Here is a 17,500-nt window from a genome sequence, read left to right as displayed (position 1 = left end):
AGAGAAACGGGATGCGATCGAGCAAGATGGGGCAGCGGGTGGTTTGGTATGTTGGTGGCGACCTGCTCTAAAGTTTTTTGGGTTTTTTTCCCCTGGTTGGAAAGTCCATGTTCTTGGTGACCTACTCCAAAGTTGTTTTCTCTGGTTGATGAGTCCATTTTCTTGTAGACCTGCTCCAAAGTTGTTTTCTCTGGTTGGAGAGTCCATGTTCTTGTAGACCTGCTCCAAAGTTGTGTTTTCTCTGGTTGGAGAGACCATGTTCTTGTAGACCTGCTCCAAAGTTGTGTTTTCTCTGGTTGGAGTGTCTATGTTCTTGTAGACCTGCTCCAAAGTTGTGTTTTCTCTGGTTGGAGAGTCCATGTTCTTTGAAAAATCGAAGCAGGACAGACTTAAAGGTTGATTGGATAAAGCTTCCTTACACTACCATCAAAATACACACGGTGGAATTGTTATTAGTTCTCTGTTTAGTTTTCAAGTCAATTTCAGATGGGCGTTGCATTAAACGGCTTGTAGCCTCTTTTTGGATCAATATATCACTTTTCATTTTTCAAAGTGCTGCTCGCTGTCAAGCCAGCTCACTGCCATCATATAACCCTCGTATGTCATGTGTGCGCTCACAAGTCGAAGCAAAAATTTGTCAGAATGTCGACTCGTATCTCCAAAAACTCTCAAGGCGCCACTTTATTTCCAGATGGATCTCATTGTCGAGAGATCCCATTTTGTCCATATAGCACAGCACTACTTGGGCCATCATTAAAATTGGTTTGGAATTCGAGTCATCATACATGTATCATTTAAGACTTGATATTCAAAATATCAGCCTTGCTTTCTGGTGGTGTGTTTGCATTTAAATATTCCGACTGTCCCTGAGAGGTGATGATAGGGCTTGGCGCGTGTTCGCTGTCCAAATATATGTCTTTCATGTTACCAAATGTGTGTGAAGAACCTTTGAACGTGTTGTCGTTTAGTACAAGAAGGCACGTCTGCGAGGCTTCGTGGAGTCGTGCTCCAACCTGACATGGTGCACCAACCCTCAGGGCTGCGATCAGATCCTGTGCAAGGAGAACATGGGCAGCATGGGAACCTGCTCCAAGTGCTGCTGGTCCTCGTGCTTCAACTGCAACTTCCCGGAGGTGGGCGCACCCGACATGCAAAACGCGTGCACGTTGACTCGCGTCGATGCGTCCTTGTGTTGAGGACGCCTCATCAACATCGATGATGCCACCTCGCGTTGACACGTCTTCGCTCCTCAGGCGCACTACCCGGCCAGCTGCAGTCACATGTCTCAGTGGATGGACGACGGCGGCTTTTATGAGGGGATGAGCGTGGAGGCTCAGAGCAAACATCTGGCCAAGCTCATTTCGAAGCGCTGCCCCAGCTGCCAGGCGCAGATCGAGAAGAACGAGGGCTGCCTCCAGTGTGTAACCGAACCCAGATCGCTTAGCTGCGTTAACGCGACTACGCTAACGTGCTGCTCTCGTGTGTTCTCAGTATGACCTGCGCCAAGTGTAACCACGGCTTCTGCTGGCGCTGCCTCAAAGCGTGGAAGCCCACCCACAAAGACTACTATAACTGCTCCGCCATGGTGGGTCACCCACCCCCACCTCCGGCCCCCAAGGCACACCTGATGCACAACCACTTGTTTGCATGTTGTTGCAGGTGAGTAAAGTGGCGCGACAAGAGAAGTTGTTTCAGGATTTTAACGAGAGATGCACCTTCCAGCACCAAGCCAAGGTAGGAGCTGTGCCCGTCTTCCCCGCCCAGGAGGTACGTCGTGTCGCGTTAGGGTTAGATCTGTTTTTGCCTTCAGGACTTTGCCGTCAGCCTGGAGAAGAAGGTGTCGTCGATTAACGAAGCTCTGCAGATGAAGTCTCTGACCTTCGTCGTCGACGCCTGCCAGATTCTGGCGCAGGCTCGTAAGGTGAGGCCGTCGCAAAGTCGCGTCTCGTGTTGTGACAAGTCAGGTGACGTCTCCTGGAATCGGGTTGCATCGGGTGACATCGCACCCAGTCAAGCCGCGTGGCGCCACATTTACTCTTCCAAATGTCTGCGACACACCGAGCGATCTGGGCCAACCCGACTGAACTCTTGCGGGGTTTGCCGCTGGTTTTGTGGCAATTGAAAATTGGAACCGGCGTCACAGATTACAGCCAATCAAATGGCACGTATACTTTCTGACATGCTAAAAATACATTTTCGGGTTTTAAGCTAGCGAGAACCAACCAGCCGCCACAAAGTCATACAAATATAGTATATCCTGAATAAATATCCTCTGATTTACGAATCAGAATGAAATCGTCGCTCCTTGCACTAATAGTCCCAACAAGTGAAAAATCCAATTTGCCCCATCTCCCTCCGGATGAGTTTTTCTTTTTAGTTTGAAATGGCTTACTTTAACCAGAATCCCCCACTGTACCGTGCCCAACAGTAGAACCCGGGTTAGTTTTGCACCGTAAATCCTCGCTGCCTCGGACCAAGCTGCCACCTTTCTAGCTAGCCCGCTGGCTACCTACCCGGCTCTCGTCATCTTTAACGCTGTGTTGGATGAACTTTCTCAAATTCATTTCACCGCAGTCGCCATCTACCTCCAGCGTTGACTCCTTTTCGGCTTGGGTTGTGGCGCTGCCGTGACTATCCGTGCGGCTCCTCACAGTTAGACTATCGGATGCCTTCTTCCACGGAGATCTCGTTCTTTTTATTATTTATTTATTTGAATTTCTTTTTTTTTTTAACTTATTTTGTTTATTTTTAACAAACTTTGTGGCGATCTCGGGGGTGTACATGTGCAGAATCGATGCGCATTATCCAAATGGCATCTCAAAACAAAGGCTGAACATCATGACATTCTTAAGTTCATGCAGTGTGGCAGCATTAAAAGTGGTATGTTGTTCTCTGATTCGTAGTGATTCGAATCCAAAGATTCTGATTTGGTTTTTTGTTGTTGTTTTTTTTGGGTGGACTCGAATGCCGATTTGAGTCACCACCAATTCATGCACAGCTCTAATACCTCTTCTTCTTTTCCTTTGGGCGTGTCATCCTTTTCCATGTCAGCCTATCTCCTGCATCCTCCTCTCCAACACCAACTGCCCTCATGTCTTCCCTCACGACATCCATCAACCTTCTCTTTGGTCTTCCTCTAGCGCTCTTGCCTGGCAGCTCCATCCTCATCATCCTTTTACCAATATACTCACTATTTCTCCAGACGTGTCCAAACCTTCCAAGTCTGCTCTCTCTAACTTTGTCTCCAAAACATCGAACATCGGCTCTGATGAGCTCATTTCTAATTTTATCCAACCCGGTCACTCCGAGAGCGAACCTCAACATCTTCATTTCTGGCACCTCCATCTCTGCTTCCTGTCGTCTCTTCAGTGCCGCTGTCTCTAATCCGTCCATCATGGCCGGCCTCACCACTGTTTTATAAACTTTGCCCTTCATCCTAGCAGAGACTCTTCTGTCACATAACACACCTGACACCTTCCTCCACCCGTTCCAACCCGCTTGGACCCGTTTCTTCACTTCCTGGCCACACTCACCATTGCTCTGGACGGTTGAACCAAGTATTTCAAGTCCTCCACCCTCGCTATCTCTTCTCCCTGTCGCCTCACTCATCCCCCTCCACCCCTCTCATTCATGCACATATATTCTGTTTTACTTCGGCTAATCTTCATTCCTCTGCTTTCCAGTGCATGCCTCCACCTTTCTAACTGTTCCTCCACCTGCTCCCTGCTTTCACTGCAGATCGCAATGTCATCTGCAAACATCACGGTCCACGGGGATTCCAGTTTTACCTCATCTGTCAGCCTATCCATCACCACTGCAAACATGAAGGGGCTCGGGGCTGATCCCTGATGCAGCCCCACCTCCACCTTAAATTCATCTCGCACACCTCACCGCTGTTCCGCCGCCCTCGTACATGTCCTGTATTATTCTAACATACTTCTCTGCCACTCCGGACTTCCGCATGCAGTACCACAGTTCCTCTCTGGGTACTCTGCCGTAGGCTTTCTCTAGATCTACAAAGACACAATGTAGCTCCTTCCGATCTTCTCCTGTACTTTTCCATCAACATCCTCAAAGCAAATTATGCGTCTGTGGTCCTCTTTCTTGGCATGAAACCATACTGTTGCTCGCAAATACTCACTTCTGTCCTGAGTCTCGCCCCCACGACTCTTTCCCATAACTTCATTGTGTGGCTCATCCACTTTATTCCTCTTTAGTTCCCACAGCTCTGCACATCACCCTTGTTCTTAAAAATGGGCACCGGCACACTTTTCCTCCATTCTTCACGCATCTTCTAACCCTATAGAATTCTATTGAACAAACTGGTCATCAACTCAATTTCAAGTTTCAGCCTCATCACTCGATCTGATTCTCTTTCCACCTCCAAGACATTCTTAGCCGACTCTTCCCCGACTCCATTTCTCTTCCCATCGACACCATGGTCAAATCATTTAAAGCCTGCCCCTAAACTTCCACCTGGTCTCCTGGACACACAATATATCAACCTTTCTCCCAATCATCATGTCAACCAACTCCCGAGATTTTCCTGTCATAGTCCCAACGTTCAAAGTCCCCACATTCAGTTCTAGGCTCTGTGCTTTCCTCTTCTCTTTCTGCTGAAGAACCCGCGTTCCACCTCTTCTTCGACTTGGACCCACAGTAGCTGAATTTCCACCGGCGCCCTGCAGGCTGACGGCGCCGATGGCGGACGTTGTTAACCCGGGCCACGCCCGATCCAGTATGGAATTCTTTGGATGAACGCTCATATTTGTTTGGCAAAGTTTTAAGCGGGACGCCCTTCCTGACGCAAGCCTCTGCATTTATCCGAGCTTGGGACCGGCCTACGGTTTGCACTGGCTTGTGCCCCCCGTAGGGCTGCATTCATGGCTCTAATATCTCTAATAATAATAATTTCATACGTACCTTTTGTTGAAATAGCAAAGCTGGCGGTCTTTGTCGGCAAAATGGACACGAGTGATGTACGGCGCGTACCGGTTACATTCAAGTAAAACGGTGGCGTGGCATCCCAACTCTCTTTTTTTATTTATATTTATCTGTAGCAGCCCGCTTCTTCCTTGACGGTTTCTCTAGGTTTAATAATAGTGATAAAGTACAAAATAGCGTATATGGAGCCTCCGAAACGGAAACGGGCTCACAGTTTAACGTCTCGGGGCGTCTGTCGATCAAATTGCTCGATACGCGGGTTTGAGTCGCCAGCTGCTATTTAACATTTTTTTTGCGATGGTCCAATCCAAGTCGAGTTGGGCCGCGGTGGGCCTAATGCGTCCCTCTGGTGTTCGGCAGGTTTTGGCCTACTCGTGCGTGTACACGTTCTACAACCAGGACGGCGACAAGATGGATGTGATGGAGCAGCAGACTGACGCTTTGGACCTGCACACCAACGCCCTGCAGATCCTGCTTGGTGAGTCGCCGCCCGCTCGCTCGCTCGCTTCAGTGTCATCACTTCCTGCACATCCGTCTGTCCACCAGAGGGGGCGCTACTGCAGTGCAGCGACCTGGCCTCCTGCGTCCGTCTGCTGAAAGCCGAACACCTCAACACGGGCCTGGAACTGATGCGACGCATCCAGGAACGCTTGCTCGCCATCCTGCAGCATTCCACGCAGGTTGAAGTCTCCTCGTGCCGTCTAATTAGTCTGGATTAGTCTCGTGAATGCGTTTGTTGATGTGAGTTCTGTTTCGCCACGGTGACGTGCACCGCCGGGCCTTTAGGACTTCCGTGTGGGCTATCGGTCCCAAGGCATCCAGGAAGCAGAAAGCACACACGCCTCCGACTTGGCCGACCATGACGACGCTAACGCCAAAGCGTGAGTCCTGGCATCTCCGCCCGACGCGTTCTGACCCGGGTCGGTTCCCCTCACCCGTGCTTTTCCTTTCAGCTCCAAGTCCGACTCCAGAGGCTCGGACAACAACAACCTCGCCGACGAGGACGAAGAGTACGACGAAGACTACGTGCCCGAGTGGCACGACGACGACGACGACGACGAAGAGATCGACGAGGACGACTTCTTCTCTGACGACGACGACGGGAACCTGGAGCGGGACTTCAGCCCCTTCGATTGACCAAAACCCGCGCAGTAAGAATCGGGCCGCTCGGGTCGACCGCCGCCACGAACGGACCCGTGGCTAAGCTCGCCGCCGACACCCTCGACGGCTAGCGGCTGGCCCGGCGAAGTCCAAATCTGGCTTGACACGGACCGGTCCCACGTCTCCGGGCAAATGAGGCGAGGGGCGGCGCGTCGGCCCGCGAACGCTCGAAGAGTAGGAAGAAGGTTATCGTGTCTTGAAAGTCTTCTGGCACCATTTCTGCTGTTGCTTCTTTAAGTGGTTGATTTGATTGCTGTCAGTCAAGCAATCCTCAAGTTCTTCCCTTGTTCTTTTCTCATGATGTCGTTGCACTTTTTTGATGAGTTGTCTCTGCACACAGATGTCATTAACGTTCTCCTTGCTCTCTGCCTTCTTTTTTGGAGCTCAGTTAATAAAAAGCTTCCTTAACTGCTCTCTGTTTCATTTCTCTCTTGTTCGCTTTCCCGTTCTCTCTCACACACAGTTTACATAATTCTCGAGTCACAAATAGATGTTAAACTTCCACTGCGTTGATAGATTGTTTATGTCCTACGTTTACGTGCACCTTGGCCTCATGTACAAAAGGTGCGTACACGCAAAAAGGTGGCGTACGTTGTTTTCACGGCAAATTTCAGTCGTAACGAGTGACGTGAACGTGGAAATGTGCGCTGCCTCACGCCAACTTCATGGCTGGCGTATGCACGTTCCTTCAGCTTCCTTGTGACTCCAGCACATATGCGCTGGGGGAAAAGAAACAAGAGTCCTTTGGATGTACTTAATTTGATCATGTACATTGGCATGTCCATGATTAAAATGTGTCAAAATTTTTTAGGAGAAGAGGGCTAAATTACAACCCCAATTCCAATGAAGTTGGGACGTTGTGTGAAACATAAATACAAACAGAATACAATGATTTGCAAATCATGTTCAACCTTTATTGAGTTGAATACACTACAAAGACAAGATATTTCATGTTCAAACTGATCAACTTGATTGTTTTTAGCAAATAATCATGAACTTAGAATTTTATGGCTGCAACACGTTCCAAAAAAGCTGGGACAGGTGGCAAAAAAGTTGAAGTTGAGGAATGCTCATCAAACCCCTGTTTGGAAGATCCCACAGGCGAACAGGCTCATTGGGAACAGGTGGGTGCCATGATTGGGTAGAAAAGGAGCTTCCCTGAATTGTTTAATTCATTCACGAGCAAAGATGGGGCGAGGTTCACCTCTTTGTCAAGTACGTGAGAAAATAGTCGAACAGTTTAAGGACATTGTTCCTCAACGTACAAATGAAGGAATTTTGGGATTTCATCATCTACGGTCCATAATATCATCAAAAGATTCAGAGAATCTGGAGAAATCGCTGCATGGAAGCGGCGAGGCCGAAAACCAACGTTGAACGCCCGTGACCTTCGATCCCTCCGGCAGGCGCTGCATCAAAAACCGACACAAATGTGGCAAGGATATCGCCGCGTGGGCTGAGGAACACTTCAGAAAACCAATGTCAGTAAATACAGTTCGGCGCTACATCCGGAAGTGCAACTTGAAACTTGAAACTCTACTATGCAAAGCAAAAGCCATTTATCAACAACACCCAGAAACGCCGCCGGCTTCTCTGGGCCGAGCTCATCTAAGATGGACCGACGCAAAGTGGAAAAGTGTTCTGTGGTCCGACGAGTCCGCATTTCAAATTGTTTTTGGAAATTGTGGACGTCGTGTCCTCCGGGCCAAAGAAGAAAAGAACCATCCGGACTGTTATGGACGCAAAGTTCAAAAGCCGGCATCTGTGATGGTATGGTGCTGTGTTAGTGCCAGTGGCATGGGTATCTTACACATCTGTGCAGGCACCATTCATGCTGAAAGGTACATACAGGTTTTGGAGAAACATGCTGCCATCCAAGCAATGTCTTTTTCACGGAAACCCCTGCTTACGTCAGCAAGACAATGCCAAACCACATTCTGCACGTGTTACAACAGCGTGGCTTCGTAGTAAAAGAGTGCGAGTACGAGACTGGCCTTCCTGCAGTCCAGACATGTCTCCCATTGAAAATGCGTGGCGCATTATCCATCCATTTTCTGAGCCGATTCTCCTCACTCAGGTCGCGGGCGTGCTGGAGCCCATCCCAGCTATCAGCGGGCAGGAGGCAGGGTACACCCTGAACTGGTTGCCAGCCAATCGCAGGGCACATACAAACAAATAACCATTCGCACTCACATGCACACCTAAGGGCCATTTAGAGTCTTCAATTAAGAAGCGTAAAATATGCGAACGGATACCCCGGACTGTTGAACAGCTGAAGCTGTACGTCGAGCGAGAATGGGAAAGAATTCCACCTACAAAGCTTCAACAATTGGTGTCTTAAGTTCCCAAACGTTGATTGAATGTTGTTCAAAGAAAAGGTGATGTAACACAGTGGTGAACATGACCCCGTCCCAGCTTTTTCGGAAGGTGTTGCAGCCATAAAACTTGAAGTAAGTTAATGATTATTTGCTCAAAACAATCAAGTTTATCAGTTTGAACATGAAACATCTTGTCTTTGTCGTGTATTCAATTAAATATACGTTGGATACGATTTGCAAATCATTGTATTCTGTTTTTATTTATGTTTAACACAACATCCCAAGGCAGCACGGTGGACGACTGGTTAGAGCGTCAGCCTCACAGTTCTGAGGACCCGGGTTCAATCCCCGGCCCCGCCTGTGTTGGGTTTGCATGTTCTCCCCGTGCCTGCGTGGGTTTTCTCCGGGCACTCCGGTTTCCTCCCACATCCCAAAAACATGCATGAATTGGAGACTCTAAATTGCCCGTAGGTGTGACTGAGTGCGACTGGTTGTTTGTTTCTATGTGCCCTGCGATTGGCTGGCAACCGGTTCAGGGTGTACCCTCCCCTCCTGCCCGATGACAGCTGGGATAGGCTCCGGCACGCCCGCGACCCGAGTGAGGAGAAGTGCGACAGAAAATGGATGGATGGACAACATCCCAACTTCATTTGAATTGGGGTTGGAATAACTTGCCTATATCATTACTGGGAAGAATAGCTACAATAAAAATGAAAACCTTACCTCAAATAAATTATTTATTTTCAATGATTCCATTTAAGAACACATTTAATGGGTTCGACACCATCATCCCTGAACTCTTTTCCTCCAAGCGTCTCCAGCTCAGCGTCTCGCCTGCCATCTGCCAGTGGATTTACAGCTTCCTGAGAGGCAGGACACAGCAGGTCAGGCTGGGGGAGGCCACCTCATCCGCACGCAGCATCGGCACCGGGGCGCCCCAAGGTCGTGTCCTCTCTCCGCTGCTCTTCTCTCTCTACACGAACGACTGCACCTCAGCGAACCCGACTGTCAAGCTCCTGAAGTTTGCAGATGACACCGCCGTCATCGGCCTCATCGAGGACGGTGACGAGTCTGCATATCGACAGGAAGCGGAGCGGCCGGAGCTGCGGTGCGGCCGGAGCTGCGGTGCGGCCGCCGCGACCTGGAGCTGAAATCGCTCAAGACTGTAGAGATGATCGTGGACTTCTGGAGGCGTCCTTCGCCACAGCTGCCCCTCACGTTGTCCAGCTGCCTTGTCAACCGTCGAGACCTTCAAGTTCCTGGGAATTACAGTCTGTCAGGACCAGAAGTGGGCGACCGACATCAACTCCGTCCTCAAAAAGGCCCAGCGGAGGATGTACTTCCTGCGGCTTCTGAGGAACCACGGCCTGCCACCGGAGCAGCTGAGGCAGTTCTACACAGCGGTCATCGAATCGGTCCTGTTTTCTTGCATCACAGTCTGGTTTGGCGCTGCTACAAAAAAGGACAAACTCCGACTGCAACGGACAATCAAAACTGCTGAAAGGATTGTCGGTACCCCCCTACCCGCCCTCGAGGACTTGCACGCTGCCAGAACTAAGACAAGAGCGTGCAAAGTCCTCTCGGACCCTCCGCATCCCGGTCACCGAACAATGCAAACTAGAACTAGCAGACATTCCAACAGTTTCTTCCCTCTTCCAATCAACTTCTTAAACAGTTAACTTACAATTCCATTGCAACATGCTGCCAATTTCTTTTGTCTTGAGTTTGTTGTCACATTTCTGTCGGGCCAATCATATATTACTCGTGCACTCACTGTAGTCGTCTCGCCACGCTGCACTATTTGCATATCTGTTGTTGACCAATACTGGCCACTCATGTGCCTGAGTAGCATCTGCACCATTTGCACAATCGACATTGTCCCAGATTATTTTGCTACTCGTCACTTTAAATCCTTGAAGTCTCGGCGCCCTTTGCACAATGGTCATTGCACCGGACTATTGCGAGATTAGTCGTTCGAACTGCTCTAAGTGCTAGAGGACAATTGTGGAAAAAAAAAATAAAAAATAATAATAATTGTACCAGCATTACCGGATTACTAGCAACCCTTTATTGCTCAGTGACTGATTTTCTCAATGTCTCGATGTCTCCAAAGCGTTCTCTGTCAATCGACTGTCTGTTGTCGTACTAAAGCGGCTCCAATTCCGGGAGACAAATTCCTTGTGTGTTTTTTTGGACATACTTGGCAAATAAAGATGATTCTGATTCTGATGTGTCACAGTACTTACTGTATGTCATCAATGCGTTGTCTTATAGTAGCCCATTAGAATGAAATGTATGCGACCGTTTATCACCATATTACTGCATGTTTACGAATACATGTATAGTATAGTGTACAATAATATATATTCATATACATTGATTGATACAGTATTCTATGATGTACTATATATACACAGTACAGGATTCTACATTACAAAATGGCAGCAATTCAACCAATATATTACATTCTAGATTAATCAACAAGACGACCGAGAGTATGTCGAGTCATATAATACATGTGCTAAAAAATACATTTCCCTTGACCTTGACAAATGAGAAGGACGCCTTTAAAAAGTCAATCGCGCACAAGATTTGGAGGCGGCGCTCAAGAGAAGCATCGTTCAATTGCACGGAAGAGCAAAAAGCGAAGAAGAAGAAGAAGAAGAAGCGAAGAAGAAGGAGGAGGAAGAGGAGGAACAGCGGCGGCGGCAGGCGACGGCGTCCTCGTCCTAACACCTCGCACGCTTCCTTCTCACAGTCGGATGAAAAAAGGCTTTGCGAGCAACGTTACCCGTACGTAGGTCAACTTGTTGGACTTCCTCACGACTTTCCTCGACTCGTTAGCGCGTTAGCATAATACAGCGACGCGATGGGCCGCGGACGCAAACCCAATCCAGACGGACCGCCGCCACCGGGACCCTTTGGACCGCCGCCTCCGGACTGTTGGCCGCGGCCCCCCGGAGACTGGGGCCCCCCTGCCCCCGGAGGGTGGGGCCCCCCGCACCCGCCCGGAGGCTGGGGCCCCCCGCGCCCGCCCGGAGGCTGGGGCCCCCCGCCCCCTCTCGGAGGCTGGGACCCGCCCCCTCCCGGAGACTGGGGCCCCCCGCCCCCGCCCCCGCCTCCGCCCCCGCCCGGAGGATGGGACCCCGGCCGACCCCCATCGCCGGGCTGGGGGCCTCATCCGGAGTGGATGCCTCCCCCGCAATTGGACCCCAACTTGCCTCCTCCTCCGTGCTGGGAATACCCGGGCTGGGGCCCGTACGGTCCACCGCCCCCTCCCTGCCTTCCTCCGCCTCCTGACGTCGGCGAAGCACCCCCGGGCTGCGTGCCTCCTTTCGGCTTCCCGGGATACCCCGCCCCCGCATGGGTGAGTGTTCGTGCTCTGGGGCTGACCTCCCACCGTCGAAGCAGGCTCCCGCTTGGCTCGGCATCAATGTCCGCTCACTGGACTGAGCAGCCGGGATCCACTTTGCCACTTTCCGGTTCTGTGGTCACCATTGCGTCTTTCCTCTTTGTTGAAAAAGCAAAACCATCTTGTGCAGCTCAGGCTTTCCGTGAGGGATACCGCGGCCCATTTTTCAGTATTTTGCAACTATATCTGTCCTGATAAATAAAGTATCAACTTGCATGACACTTACGTAGCGCTTCACATTTTCACACATTATTCATTCGCTCCTCAGTCACAGCCCGGTCGTGGTAAGCTATTAGCGTATCCGCAGCTGCCCTGCAGGTGGGCGGCGGACGGCGTTCTGCGCCAAACGACCGCCACCAAACGTCCCACCCACCGACGACCGTCCGGTTTCGGGGCATACTCTTTCTTACCCTCAGCGCCACGAAAAAAAAATGGACGCGATAGTTTTTACGGACTCGTTAAATTGTGCTAGTTAAGTAGAGTTTCTGGGGGAAATGACGTCGTTCGAAATGTCACGCTTATTGGACGTGTGCGATTGGTGGATGTCTTTAACTGAAACTTGTCAGCCAATCGAAGAAGAAGCAGACAAAATGAGACGGTCGGAGGAGGTATGTTGAGAAATAATGACGTTTTACTCGAATTTGAAGGCATTTTCTACAGGCAATATCACACAAAAACATTGCCCGAAAGGTCCTTTTTTTCCAACACAGAAAACTCCAATTCCGATGCACCCGTCATCTTCAAAAAAAAAATTCTGCGTTATACTCCGGTTGAAGTGGCCGTTCCAACCAGTTGCGGCATTTTGACATTTTTGGCAACTCTTGTCGCGTTGCTACCAAAAGCGTACCTACGCCCCCACTGGTTGTTCTCACAAAGTGCGCTATGACTTATTGTGTTGTATGAATAGCCGCAGGTTTATTGGACCTTCTGTCATCTAGTGGAAAGCTATTCCATTTTTCTCCATCTTTGAAGTAAATAAGTCGTCATTAGGTTCAATGGGGTTGTCGTCCAAGTTTTCTAAATTTGCTAATGAAGCTGCTGTTATGTCGCCGTTTCAGACGCCCGCGCAGGAAGCGGCAAGCGATCCGGTGCCAGAGCAGCCCGAGTGGGTGAGTGGGCGGGCCCGACTCGCGGCGGCAGCGTCATTGGCAGTCGGTGGGGTCAATGTCTTCTGATTTCTTTGGTCAGATCAAAGCGTTGATTTCGGCGCCGCCCCCGGACAGCGTCCCGGCCGAAAGTAAGACGGCGGCCGGCGAGCCCGCGGCCGGCCTCAAGTCTGCAGCTCCCGACTCCGCCCCCGCAGCAGAAGCCGGCGTGGCGGCCAAAGCCTTCGGTCTGCTGGGAACGCGATCCTTTGACAAGTAGGCCTACGCCGCATTGGTGGAACCGCCCCTGTTAACGTGTCGTCGTGTTGTGAAGCCGCGGGATGAGTCGCGTCGATCGGTCCTGCGATGCATCCTGTTGATGACTCACGTGATCGGTCGTGTGCTCTTTTGTCCTCAGGCCACCGGCGGGCAGATCGACGGGCATCATCGCCTTCATCGGGGTACGTTCCGCTCGGCTTGTCGTGGCTAGGCATGGGCCGGTATCGAATTCTGGCAATATGATAAGCGTGAGCAAAACTGTTTGATGATCGGAGCAGAGGTGGGTAGAGCAGCCGAATGTTGCACTCGAGTAAGAGCACTGTTACTTGAAAGTAATCTGACTCAAGTTAAAGGAAAAAGTAGTCCTCTGAAAAATTTCTCGAGTAAGGGTAAGCAAGTACTCGGTGAAAAAACTACTCATGTACTGAGTAACTCGTGAGTAACTTCTGGTTTGTCAGAGCATGAACGTCAAAGAAAATACAACTAAAACCAAACTATATAACTAAATGTGAATGTGCAGTGTGTGTGTTTGTGTGTGTGTGTATGGAGTGCGTGCGCACAAACGAGATTAGCACGGACCCCAAATGTTTTCCAGTTAATTATGACCATGAAATAAGGCTAACGTGGGCTAATATGCACATCCAAATCAACAACAAAAACCATCTGAAACTTACCACAAGCTGTTTTCTCAATTTAGAAGTGGGCTGCAATCTCCACGTTTGGGCAGACCGTGGCAGGCAATTACTACAATGCATGAAAATCTGAAATGTAGAAACAGTCGCGTTGCTGTCTGTCGCCTTCTACGGGAACGACGACCTTCCCAACGTGGCTGCCTCGTAGGCACGTCCATACGCCGGGCTGGCGTATCCAGTGTTTATATCTGTGCCTGCGAAGCCCAATAGAAGACGACGCGTGCGGTCACGTGACTCTCGTCTTGGTGATCTAGCGTTAAACGTCACTCGCGGTTACATCGTATTGGCGCAAACGGCGCCCAATGTCGAAGTCGTAGTCTAGACCGAGCATGAAATACTTGATAAATAAGCAGTAATTGAGAAATACAAGTAGCGAGCGGCATGTAGATCATTGTAAAACTACCGTTTCTACTTAAGTAAAAGTAAAAAGTATGCTGCATTAAAACTAGTCTGACAAGTACATTCATTTTTCCGTACCCCTTATCCTCACTGGGGTTGCTCCAAAATGCTACTTGAGTAAATGCTGAGAGTTCCTCCGCACCTCCGGTCAGGATCGTGCAATTACAGCTGTCAAATGTGACTTTGAGAGGTTTGGCTAACTTTTTTTCCATTCAAGACACTCCATAGATATGTTCGGAAATGTCAAAAGAAAATAAACAATTCATTATTTTTAAATAAAGTCCAAACATAGCGCATCAGTTAAAGTACAAATTTGTCAGGAAATGCGTAACTACTTCTTTGCTGCTTTGTGAAGTAACGTCAGAGAGCAAAGTGATGGTAGCCATACTAGTTCGATAGTTCACTGCCTCAGTAGCGAGTCACGCTTATTTGCTTCGCCATTTGTAGACACGCCAACTATAACTCTTGTAGCTGCTTTCCCAAATTCCCAAAGAGCGTATATTTTCGACGAGGTGAAAAGTCCTCGGGCTCGCTCGCTGCTCGAATCAACAACAGGAGGGGGAGGGGTCGAGTCAAGTTGCCACCGGTGCAGTGACGGCTTTGATTGACAGGTGAAAGGCTCGTCTAGTAATAACAACAATAATAACAACAATAATGTTTTAAAAGCAAAAAATCAAGTATAATCATAAAATAAGTGTGGGCCTTATTTTTCATGATTTCAGAGACATTAAAAACAACAACAATATGATCGTTTATCGAGAGAAAATATTTTTGGGAAAATATATTGTCTTGGGAAACATTTTCGTGACAGGCCTACGTGGTATACTTTATAAGCGGTGACCGACCCATGCCTAGTCGTCACGTCGGCCGTGTTGAACACGCTTTGAATGACGTTGTCAGCGTTTGTGACCGTTGCGCTTTTTGCGTCTTCAGCCCACGTTCGGCTACATCGAGCGAGAAGACATGGAGAAGTACACCTTTGACTTCAACGCCTTCTTCGGGAACCCCAAAGCAATGAAGCCCGGCGTGCGAGTGCACTTCACCGCCTGCAACTTGAAGGTGATGCACATGCATTATGCTAAGAGAATAATAATGGCACGTGTGTTATGGCTGCTGTTTGAGAAAGGGATGGACACCGGGATGGAACCCCATTTGAGGGGGGAAAAAAATCAGATGAAACCTTGGGAAGGGAGCACAGATGGAGGATCCCCCTTCCAGGATGACCAGGTTGTGGGCAACATTTCTCACGTAGAATGCAGACGTTCAATATTAGGTAAAAGGGTCATAAGAGAGAAGGTAGACTCCTCCGGAGTGATGGTTTTCAACGGATTTATGGTGAGTGAGCGCTATTGGCTATATGAGCTGACGTGTGTTTGGGTTTGCTTCGCACCTCTTGTGTGCCTGCGCAGTGTGAAGCGGGGTGGGGGCGCTACGCTAGGGCTGGATGCTTACATAAATACATAAATCACAATTATTTTGATTGTCAAAGTCATGATTAATAAGCACAATTCTTCATTTATTCGATACATTTGCATTTATTCAACTACCAAAACTCAACTTTAAATATAACTTAAAATAAATACAAAAACAAATTAGTCACACGTAAAATAAAAAATAAAAAAATTAATAATAGGAATTGACAAAAAAAAACAATATTAAAAAAATACATTCATGGCTAAAAACGTGCCAATGCTTTTAGCCATGACTGTATTGTCTAATATAGTGCTTGTCAAATCTTCTCATTGTTCTGGCATTTAGCCAATAGAAATAATTTCGGTAATCCTAATTGACCGAAAACAGGAAAACCTTAGTCTGATTTGATGTCATGTCTTTTTATACAGTCCAATGAGTCCGTCTGCTTTGCCTGCTGTGTGCGACTTGGCCTCTTAGGGGCAGTGTGGTGCCATACATGCATGGAGCTACTCATTTACTGTAAGGGAAAAAAAAGAAGACAGTTGCAATATAACATTAGTAAACTTGTTTTTCACAGATTAGGAAGAATTTCTGCTCTGTATGTGTTGCTATGGCGTACGTGTCTGAATATTTGTTCTATTTCTGTAAAAAGGCTTTTAAGCACGCACACGCGGTGCGTGTCGAGTCCTCCGGCGACTGCCTCGCCGAACCCCTGGGGTTCGATCGAACCCAGGTTAAGAACCACCGGTCTACGGGCTGCAAAGTATGAGCTGCTGTATGAGGCTAGCGGCGTTAGCTTGGCCTATCGTCTTGAGGCTAACCCAAATTTGTGCACGTTTATCCAGTCGGGTGGTGTTGATCGCACTTTCTTCCTACGTCATCACAGCATCCTGTCTTAGATTGGATGTTTCTTCAGACCGACACTGTAAATGCAGTTTTGGGCCATTTTCGGGCAGGCGAAATGTTTTGTCGACCCGAGCGGGGCGGTGTCTATATGTAGGCGGTGGCTCGAGACAGCGGCGTAGTGGTCCCGGGCCACCGTTAATGTCGGACCCCGCTGCGGGAAAGGGATTCTTCCTCAGGACCTGATCCGGTTGCTTGATGCCGAATCCTGCACAGCAACGCTGGGGAAGTGGTCCGCCTTAGATCTCGTTTCGGTCAATCGGTCAGTCCAGAAAACATACAGCAACGTTGCCACCTAGTCCCCTCTCCGAGCCGGAGAGGAGCGAGGAGAAGCAGTAGTAAAACAGGAGGTAAGGCACGACAGGAGACCGTTTGCATTCGACGTGTGGTTTAACTAAATGCGAGAATTTAGAAATAAGTTTTAAGTCAAGATTTAAACATTTCAACAGAGGTAGCCGCTCTCATTTTTGCAGGTAGGGCTTTCCAGAGTACTGGAGCCTGTATAGAAAATGCTGAGATCGAGTACTAATAGTATTGAGGAGGTGTCGCTTTCCGTAGTTAGTTCAAGATCATTAGCCACTTTTGCGAGGGCAGTCTCAGTAGAGTGATCTGATGGAAGGAGGTTTTCACTCAAAATCTCACGATGCATGGCCCCATTCATTCTTTCCTTTATACGGTTCAGTCGTCCTGGTCCCTTTGCAGAAAAACAGTCGTAGTGTATTGTGATGAACGGTATCAAAGGCAGCGCTGAGGTGGAGTACTAATAGTATTGATGAGGTGTTGCAATCCATTGCTTGTAAAAGATCGTTTTCCCCTTTGGCAAGGGCCGATTCGGTCGAGTGGTCTTCCCTGAATCTGGACGGAAGAAGTTCAAATAGATTGCTAGAGGCCATG

At 48.9% G+C, this 17,500-nt stretch overlaps 2 protein-coding genes across 2 annotated transcripts in view; both read left to right on the top strand.

Annotated features, from left to right (window-relative positions):
- Nucleotides 1-6,517, top strand: part of LOC133410196 (cullin-9) — a 66,652-nt gene extending 60,135 nt beyond the window's left edge. The window contains exons 35-43 of the mRNA XM_061691043.1: nucleotides 969-1,133; nucleotides 1,254-1,417; nucleotides 1,492-1,585; nucleotides 1,660-1,734; nucleotides 1,811-1,921; nucleotides 5,305-5,422; nucleotides 5,491-5,624; nucleotides 5,731-5,825; nucleotides 5,898-6,517. Coding sequence (XP_061547027.1) covers nucleotides 969-1,133; nucleotides 1,254-1,417; nucleotides 1,492-1,585; nucleotides 1,660-1,734; nucleotides 1,811-1,921; nucleotides 5,305-5,422; nucleotides 5,491-5,624; nucleotides 5,731-5,825; nucleotides 5,898-6,081 — 1,140 coding nt within the window. The 3' untranslated portion in view covers nucleotides 6,082-6,517. The remainder of the gene's footprint in view (nucleotides 1-968; nucleotides 1,134-1,253; nucleotides 1,418-1,491; nucleotides 1,586-1,659; nucleotides 1,735-1,810; nucleotides 1,922-5,304; nucleotides 5,423-5,490; nucleotides 5,625-5,730; nucleotides 5,826-5,897) is intronic.
- Nucleotides 6,518-11,087: 4,570 nt separating this feature from the next.
- Nucleotides 11,088-17,500, top strand: part of si:dkeyp-121d4.3 (uncharacterized) — a 26,451-nt gene continuing 20,038 nt past the window's right edge. The window contains exons 1-5 of the mRNA XM_061689257.1: nucleotides 11,088-11,790; nucleotides 12,894-12,944; nucleotides 13,024-13,196; nucleotides 13,339-13,381; nucleotides 15,224-15,349. Of these exons, the coding sequence (XP_061545241.1) occupies nucleotides 11,293-11,790; nucleotides 12,894-12,944; nucleotides 13,024-13,196; nucleotides 13,339-13,381; nucleotides 15,224-15,349 (891 nt within the window). The 5' untranslated portion in view covers nucleotides 11,088-11,292. The remainder of the gene's footprint in view (nucleotides 11,791-12,893; nucleotides 12,945-13,023; nucleotides 13,197-13,338; nucleotides 13,382-15,223; nucleotides 15,350-17,500) is intronic.

This window comes from Phycodurus eques, chromosome 11 (genome assembly GCF_024500275.1).
Source record: "Phycodurus eques isolate BA_2022a chromosome 11, UOR_Pequ_1.1, whole genome shotgun sequence".
Classification (NCBI taxonomy): Eukaryota; Metazoa; Chordata; class Actinopteri; order Syngnathiformes; family Syngnathidae; genus Phycodurus; species Phycodurus eques.
This window is presented reverse-complemented; position numbering and strand designations above follow the sequence as displayed.